Raw genomic sequence first — 9180 nt, 5'->3', positions numbered from 1 at the left:
GGGACTGTGGTAATCCAGGGACATGCCACACAACTTCACCCACAAAACAGCAAAACAGGCAAAACTCTTTTCTTGTGGCTCCATATTTTCAGCTCCTGTGCTCTTTTCTTTGGCACTGAACCGTGTTTAAATGTACTATCTCTTCCTTTTATTGCTTATTTTATATTCCCTGTGCACACTTATATTCTATTTGTCTTTTTTTTCCCCCTGCTGAATCCTACTACTTTTGCTGTTGCAACAACTTAATTTCCCCACAGGTATCATTAAAGGTTCTTCTAATCTTTTCACAGCTCTTCATTTAATCCAACTACCACCTTTCCACTTTACTGAAAATACTGCAACAAACTGGATGAATCCATTTAAGTGCCCTTATTGCAACTGCGTGGGTGGACAGGACTGTTATATGTGGGAGCCACATACAAGCCGGCCAGGACTGCTCAGGACTATTACACCCGTTGTATTCACTCACTACGCAATAGTTGAGATTGGCTGGAATTTTAATTTACATTTTCAGTGGGTGATTTTCTAAATGTATGTGTTCTCTTTTACCTACAGCATCAGGATAACTATATGCACCACAAAGCCAGTTAGGCTATATAATATACATTGTGTAATCTGTGTAAACATCAAGTGGTTTAAGAGTATCAGCTCAATAGGCTACCTAAAATGTACATTAAAATGTAACAAAACATGTTTGATTGGTCTTTGTTATAAGACCAAAGGTTGGCTCTCATCATAGTAATTATCACTGTGTGGAATATGTATTATGTAATACATATTGACTGACCTGACCATTTTATAGCTTTATGCAAACTGACCCCCTACCATGTAACATGATACTGCATTTCAAAAGCCTATTTCAAATGAATTTTGCAACATCTTTTAGTGAAAACACACACAAAAGGCTGGGGATGTTATGTGAGCGCTGGGGCTGTCTGGTTGATTGACCAGCTCTATAATGGTCGCAGAGGGTGTTCTCATTTCACAGCAGGTATACTGTATGTGAAATATGTTAAACATTGTGATTAGGCTGACCTGGATGTCATCATGTTTTCATGTTTTCTGTACTTGTTCAAGTACAGAAAATGACCCCTTAACCATTAACAGCAAGATCCCAATTTACCATGACTCAAAGCAAAAGTCATAGGTTGATGTACAGTGCCCTCCTGTGTTAAATCCGTAAAACACACAAACACGAATGCGTGCGCGCACACTAATTAGTATGCTTTTTGATTCAGCTTCAACAAATTCTATATGAATTATGTGGCTACATAATTGGGAATGTCACATCAACACATTCATTACAGTGTCATTTTATCATACATTAGTGTTGTTATCTAATTTAGATCATTTTAACATTTTTTCTTTAAATTGAGAATTACCTCTCCCTGTCCCCAGGCACATACTGTCTGGATCATGATGTGCTTGGATTGTACTTTAATGTGGGCAGAGAGAAAGACAGCTGTGCGAGCAAGCAAGTGGGTGATGGGCACCTATGGCTGTCACCACAGGAAAAGGACAGTGTTGTGAAAATGATTCAACATGCCCTGTTGGAACAGTTTATTGGAAAAAGGGGAAATAACAACAGCAAACGTTTAGACATCCAAATGAGAAGAAAGGTTGATGGAGTAATATACAGTAAACGGTGATTAATAATTAATAGGAATTTCTTTACACATAAAGACCTGATCAAAGTAGACTGAAATGGGTCTGAAATAAATCTTCATCCCTATTAATATGATTACTTTATTCAACAGAAGTTTTTTGAAGTAGTAAATAGTGCAAAATCCCAACACAACTGCAGCCTTAACTCAAGCCATCAACCATATCTGTCAATGATAAAATTCCACACAAATGCAGCAGGCATGCAAGCCAGAAAGTGACAGAAAAATTTGAAGGCAGGATATGATTGTCTATTTCCAGTCTCGGGAAATAGACATGCTTGTATGATAGCTCATATCTCTAACTATTGAAAACAGATGAACATGGAGGAAATTAGGAAAACCACACTGGCAGAATATCGTGCCTCGTACCAAACACACAGAGCTTCTCTTTAACACCCTTGCAACTGCTCTTTACACTCTTACTGCTTGTCATATTCTGTAGCAAACAAATGAGGTGACAATGGTTGGAGCCTGTACTGTTGCCTACCACTGAGTACACTGACTTACACTGAAAAAATAGATAGATACAGCTGCTAAGAATTCTGTCCCACTGCACATTTGTTATGATATATTGGCCTGATTATGAATTTATTTGAAGGTGACCTCAGCTCTCTGGCTTTCTAGTTGATCAGCTGTCTTTATCTTTTCTATGGAGAATACAGCAACAGCCTACTTGACTTGTTAATTAACATTAGCAGGTGAATCATAAGCAAACAGCATACAGCATATATAGAAGCACTGCTTATACAACAATGTGATTTATCATGAAATACTAAAATATCTGGTGTCTCATCGCCATAAAAAGATTGAACTATTGCCACATATATGGCAGCAGTTCTGTTGTTGTGTCATCATGTAACTTAGATTAGGGGAGTTGTGAGAAAAATCTTAGCTAAGATATAAAGAGATTTTCACAGTACTTTTACTTCCTTTTAATTAATTACATACTGCTCAATAGACATAATACAAACATTAAGTTTGATAGTGTATAGTATAGATGAGTGAAAATTCTCACCCTGAGTGACTTGAATTTGGCTTTAGAAGGCCATAGCACTGTGGTAAAAATTATCTTCAAAATTAGTCTCAGCTCCTCACCCACTGGTAGGTGTAATTATAGATCTATCAAACTTGGGATTTTATAATCAATCCGATCAACTGTTGCTGGCATCTTGTCGCTGTCATCTTACCAACAAGAATCCTTTGTCCATGTATTCTGTGCAAAATGTTTCACTGCTGCTCTGCTACATGTGTTACTTTCCACTTTTGGACACTGCCTGTATCGCTTTGATCCACTCCTTTCTTTCCTCGGCTGCAGCTGCTTGGAGGAAGTAGTGAGTCTCATCTGAGGTGATGATCTCAAAGAGGTTGCCATCAATATCGTACCTCTTGGCTGCAAACAGGAGAAGATGAAGTAAAGCAGTTTAAAGGGGATGAGTTGAAAAGAAACTTCTGACAGTAAACACCAATTATATTTCCTGGTTACAGTCTGTCACAATGGGGAACCAACAGGGCATGTGTTTCCTGTAGCAACAGTTTCACCCACCATCAGGCACAAACTCCACCGCTGTAACTACAGAACCACGGAGATGGATCGAACCCAGAGGGTCATCACCCTAAAAGAGGAAGAGAAAGGAGAAAAAGAAAGAGAAAGAAAAATAATTATGTGGGTAGGAGGAAATCTGTTGAAGTTGTTACCCGTTTTGTGTCCATCCGCTTTTTCACTTAATTAACTTTTACAAGTGAATTTATTTACCTTTGTAGGATCATAATAATGAATATACGCAGGGTCATCTCTCAGTATGAACTTTCGCACCTTCCAGTTTTTCCTCCTGTGTCCCTGTGATAAAAATAACAGTTCATTATGAATTGCGCTTCATCTGGTTGGCATTTGTTGAACAACACTGACCTCAAACTTGGCATTTTGTACAGCTACTTTGACTTCCCCTTTCAATGAAAGTAGGAAATCGCTTGCCTATGTGTACACGGCTCTTTCACTTTCCACCACGGCATTTGTGCATGCTATTTTTATCTATCTGTATGTAAACGTGAAAGCAAATGTAAAAGAAAGAGAATGTTTGCAAAAGAAGATAGAAATACATCTTCAAAACATGCCAAAGGCATACCATGCAGTGTGATTATTGCGACACTATGCCTGTATGGCTTAGTTGCTGTCTGTTTCACCTGTTTAAGTAAGCAGCCCTGTTTTATGATGTTTCCTCTGAACTCTTCCTTTATGAGCACATCTTCATCACTGGAGTAGCCTTCACAGAAGAAACCGCTGTCTGCCTGTGACAGAGCACAGCCATACACATGTACATTATACTGCAGTTAACATTTTCATGATAATCCCCAACCTCATTCATACTTCATACATCAGCATTCTCACTTGCAAAAAAGGCAAAATCTTTTGTCTCTTGGATGGTATCTTTTTGTCATGAAGGTACAGTCCCAGTGACAAAAGTGAACACTCAGCTCTACTTACAAAGTAGTACAGAGCATCTGGCTCATCTAAGAGGGACGACTGTGCTCCACTCTCAGCTCCTTCTTTCGACAGGTCGCCTGCTGGCTGGAGGAAACCCTCATTTAGGAGCCCTGTTGCTAACATGAGCGCCTCCGGCCTGTTTCTCGCCTTCTCTTTTGAAATCAGCCAATCTACCACTGTTGTGCCTGTGCAAAAGGACAAAGGAGGGAAAAAGAGCAGAGCTAAGGTGAGAGGGCTAAAGGCTGAGGAGAAGGAGTTGGTTGGTTGGTGGTGGTGGGGGGGGGGGGGGGGGGATACAGTTTGAATGAGCTGAAGGAGCAAGAAATGGGGAGATAAGAAGATTTAAAATAACTTTTTCAGCAACAAAATAAAGACAACATATGGTGCGGTACCAGTGAAGCAGTGGTTGAACATTCTCTTCTCCTTCTCCAGTTTTAACTCTTTCACTCCATCATCCTGGTCTTTCATCAGCATGTACAGCTCACTGAGAAAACACACAACATAGCCAGCGTCAATGGATGCCTCGATACTAGCATTGTATCAAGGAAGCACTATCAATGCATAGAATAACATAAAACCATGTATTATCCTTCCAAATGATTGTTTCATGAACTGAGAACATTTCATAGAGCCTACTTCAGGTTGATGGTGTCAGGCAGGCGAATGGACCGCCTTGTGGACTTCCTGGCAAACTTCTTGCCCCCCTGTAGGCAGGTAATGGCCCTCTTGATGTCCTTCACCCAAGACTCTCTCTCCTCCATATGTGTGGCTTGGAAGAAATGATCCTGCTTCTTTTCTGTGGTCACCTTGAAAACCAGCTAAATGTTGCATTGATAGGGTCAGCTTTGAGATTTTCCTCACGTGAAGAAAATCAAATAAAAATGTGAATACTGATACTAATTTTAGAAAAGTTAAAGCTTCTGAATGCTATAGCTGAGTAAATATGTGTTAAACAAGAACTCTAAGTCACAGACATGGATTGATCATAGTTCCAGACAGAGCGGCTGATCCAATATGTTCTGCCATAATACTGAGCACCTATCCTTGAACGCCAACTCCCAAAAGGCATTTTTATAATAATGACCTTTATTTGTATAGCACCTTTCATACACAACATGCAGCTCAAAATGCTTTTCATCAATAGAAGGCAGATAAAAGACAGATAAAAAGATAAAATTCATATAAAAGAACAAGCAAAATGCATTGCATTAAAATAATCAAATCAAGTAAAATAGAAAGATAAAAGAACACAACAAATACTCCCACTTTTAGATGCACATTGTGAGTGAACCCATATGTTTTTCTTGAATTTTCTTTTCCCCTCTCCTTCCTGATTCTACTCTTGATCTGATATTTACGTCAGATCTCACTGCCTAAGGCAGACGAGAATCATAGATTCTCCTCTTGGTCAGAAACCTCACCATCCACAGATGGATGAGAATCATACAGGGTAAAGCTCTGTCCCCCCCACGTATAGTGTTCACTCGTTCACTTACCCATGTCAGCTCTGTTGGGATCCTGAACAGAAACAGTTAAAATGAAGGCTATTTAAAAGCTAAGCTGAAAAGATATGTTTTTAGCAGTCGTTTGAAAATGCTTACAGAGCCCGCCTCTCTAATATTCTTTGGGAGGGTGTTCCACAGTTTAGGAGCATAGTTAAAAAAGGCTGCATCCCCAATCTTCTTTTGAGTGGGGTTTTGTACTTCTAACAAACCAGCAGTAGAAGACCTGAGGGCTCTTGATGGAATGTAGAACAGCAGGGATTCTGTAATGTAGGCCGGTCTGTATACAAGTAAAAGAACTTTAAAATCAATTCTAAATTTTTCTACAGGTATATTTGACATCTCCTTACCGTCCTCTTGCCAAAATCCTGGCAAGGGCTGGTGAGTGTTGCTCCCTTTAGCGGGATCATTCCCTTCGGAGAACGGTCTGTTTTCTTTTTATAGAATTCCACCCCATCCTCTGACAGCACCACCCACACTGCCTTCCAGGAGTTTAGCACTGTACCCTGAGAATCAGTAAGGCGGTGACAACAGGGAGCCATGAGCAAAAATGCAAAACTATAGGTACAGAAAGCATGCATTACAAATCACATGTTGTACATTAATAGAATACTGATAAATAATGTTTAATAATAATAATGATACTTTATATCATAAAACCATTATCTTCTTCAACAGTGACCTTCAGTGTTTTGTGTACAGCCCTTCCTTCTTGCAAAAAAAAGCCTGGCCTTTATGTGTTAGCAAAATTATAATGATGCACTGCTCGCTCAAGTTTGATTGTGAAGTCATAAAACAAATGCCACACCAATTTGTGTCCTTAAAGTTTCATTTTACTTTACTTTTCTTTTCTTATCACAGACTGAGTTTGGTGCAATTAAGTGAAGCATACACATGCAGGCTTTAACAACGTATGCAAACTCTTATCTGAACAGGCACCACATACTACTAACTATTACCAGGTATTTCTGCTAACAGAAAATCTAGAAATTAATCTAATGCATGGTTCCCCTTAAGTTTGTGTGGTTGTGTATAACATATGGGGAAGGGGAATGTGCCTTTGGCAAACCCAGTGTTGAAGTCTCCACTAAGAATTGTATTCATAACCAAATGTTCCCTTTCACTTGGTTTGGTCTTGCACAATCTGTTATGCCCTGATGAGCTTGGCAGTCTCCTTCTCTCCTCCCTTCCCATCTTCAGGGAAGAGGAACACATTATTATAATGTGACGTTTGTCAGCAAAGTATTTTTTTGAGAAAGCATGTATGCTGGGTATTGCATAAAACTTTACGAAAGTGATGATAGAAGAAACGAGACTAGTGTTTTCCTAATAAAGTATTTGTTGTGAAATGTATATGACTTCAAGTCAAACCACAAAGCCAAAAAAAGCTGATTCAACAGAATAACAGAAACACCTAACAATACAGTGTAGGAATATGGAGCACAAATTAAGGAGTAAGGCCACCCTTTGCCCTCAGAACAGCTTCAATCCAATTCCAATTCAAGTCCTGAAACGTGTGATATTGGACCATTGTTCATGAGGGAAAGCCTCCAAACTCTTGCTCTGCGCTCCAGAACTTCCCATAAAGGTTCAGTGATGGTTAGATCTCGGGATTGGTGAGGCCATGGAAGGTGTTTGACTTAATCCTGGTCTTCATGAAACTGCTCTTGAAATTGTTTAGCAGTGTGTATATGGGTATTCTCTTAGGATATAGGAGAATCGTGAGCAAACAGAGTTTGTTCCCTAGGGTGCACCTGGTCCTGCAAAATTGTCTAATATTTATTGGCCATTATACAAAGCAATCATCGGGCCTAATGGCTCCAACAAGATAGCTGCCCATACTAATACAGATACACCACCATCTTTAACAGTTGGCAACAGACATTGTGGAGTCAAGGCATCCTTGAACTTTCTCCAACCCTCATCAGCCCACATTTCTTTTTTCCATTGGTCAGGAGTCCAGGTTTTGTGTTCCTTACGTTATGCATCTTTGTGTGTTGGCCTTTGTGGCCTGCCATAAATTCCATAGCAACTATCCTGTCATGTGTTCCTCTCTCCTAGTAGGTGAGCTTTGACTTGCAACGACTGTTCCTCTTTGCCACTGCAGATTGTCCAATCCAGCATGTTATCATGCTTTTTTTCCCCACATTTAATTTTACAGTTTTAGTGACTGATGTGGTGATTGTCAAACCTCTTTAAAACTGATACATACGGCAATTTAATATTTAACTTAATATTACATTGTAATTTGGTTACTTCATAGTATTTCTGGTATTTTGTCCATTCCCTGTAGATGACGAACTTGCACTGTTGTTTCACTATTACTTGCCAAAATGCGTTCCAGCAAAGCCAAACCTTTAAGTGTCTTTTGTCACAATACAGACAATATTAGACCAACATTTTTTCAGGGATGAGCTCAGGCTTACAAGTATCATCAGGAAATGTTTGAATACTTATACTTGTGATCTAAGAAACTGCATAATGTTATTCTCGTGATTGCCCTTACCTTTTTGACCAAATATCCCTCCTTGATCTGTTGCGGCTCCATTGCGCTGCTGTCCGCTGCTGTCTGATGTAAGTTTTGTGACTGATGAAGCGACAGTCATTTAGAAACATGCTCACCCCCCACCCTACCACCCACATACTCACACACACACTCATACACATACGTACAAGCAGACAGGAAGTTGTGCTGTTGGGTGTGTGACAACGATGGCTGGTCAGCCAGCTTCCTCTTCTCTGTAGTATTAATAACTGTAGCTGCAGCTAATCCAGGGCTGATGTCTCTACACTTTGCTGCACAGACCCAGTGGCATTTTATTTAGCTATGCTGTGCAGTTGTTCAATAGCATTACCAAAGAGGCAGGTTGACAGTTATGATGAAAATATTTCAACTGATCTTGCAAGTTACAGTACTCTGTTGCACTTACAAAACTTTCTTGTCCCACATACCCATCCCCACTCTTTGACCTCTTTATTTTAGTAACTATGAGGACATCACAGCAGCTGTTAGACTTCAATGCACCTATTTTTGGAAAATTAAGGTTCCTCTTTTCTCGATTGCGTGAAACATGTCTATCACTTTAAATAATTTCCCATAACTTTTCAAATCAGCACAGTTTTTAAAGGAAATAAATGTTCAAGTTGGAGATGCTTTTCGAATTAGTGTCAGGCAGGCCCTTCAGTCACAGTCCTAACGCTTGACAACCGTTAGACAACACTGTCACTTCACTCAAGTTGCAGCAGAACTCACCCACTTCTTATCAGAACATGTGTCACAGGATGCGGTTTCACACAATGCTGCTGTTTTATGTCCTGAAGTGAAGTCTTTATCCTGTGTCTGTGATGTCAGAACTTATCAACATGCCATGTCGTTATTTTGCGTCACTGGAGTAACTCAGAGTCCAAAAATGAAACAGCCTGGAAGGAATGAAACAGCAGGTATTGGGTGACAAAGTGGAAAGGCAGGTAGATGATTCTTTGAACTATTTTTGTAGAACTTCTTCTTATTCATAACACCATCATAAGTGAA

General features: G+C 39.7%; 1 protein-coding gene across 2 annotated transcripts; it reads right to left on the bottom strand.

Moving 5' to 3' along the window:
• Positions 1-1550: 1550 nt before the first annotated feature.
• Positions 1551-8282, bottom strand: plek (pleckstrin). 2 transcript variants are annotated; one of them, XM_071534532.1, is made up of 9 exons: positions 8155-8282; positions 5999-6154; positions 4783-4964; positions 4539-4630; positions 4147-4331; positions 3846-3950; positions 3418-3501; positions 3204-3277; positions 1551-3047 (listed from the first exon to the last, which is right to left on the bottom strand). In XM_071534532.1, the coding sequence occupies exons 1-9, from the start codon at positions 8194-8196 to the stop codon at positions 2915-2917; spliced, it is 1053 nt and encodes a 350-aa protein (XP_071390633.1). In that variant the 5' UTR covers positions 8197-8282; the 3' UTR covers positions 1551-2914. The 2 variants fall into 2 exon arrangements, with proteins under 2 accessions (XP_071390633.1, XP_071390632.1); XM_071534531.1 differs by having other exon boundaries at positions 1551-3054; positions 3208-3277.
• Between the last annotated feature and the right edge of the window lie 898 nt (positions 8283-9180).

This window comes from Centroberyx affinis, unplaced genomic scaffold (assembly GCF_046629955.1).
Source record: "Centroberyx affinis isolate AG114_WGS23_722 - 3 ecotype Tasmania unplaced genomic scaffold, CSIRO-AGI_Caff_v1 ptg002570l_1, whole genome shotgun sequence".
NCBI classification, from domain to species: Eukaryota; Metazoa; Chordata; class Actinopteri; order Beryciformes; family Berycidae; genus Centroberyx; species Centroberyx affinis.
The sequence above is the reverse complement of the archived record's forward strand: the minus strand, read 5'-3'. Positions and strand labels throughout refer to the sequence as shown.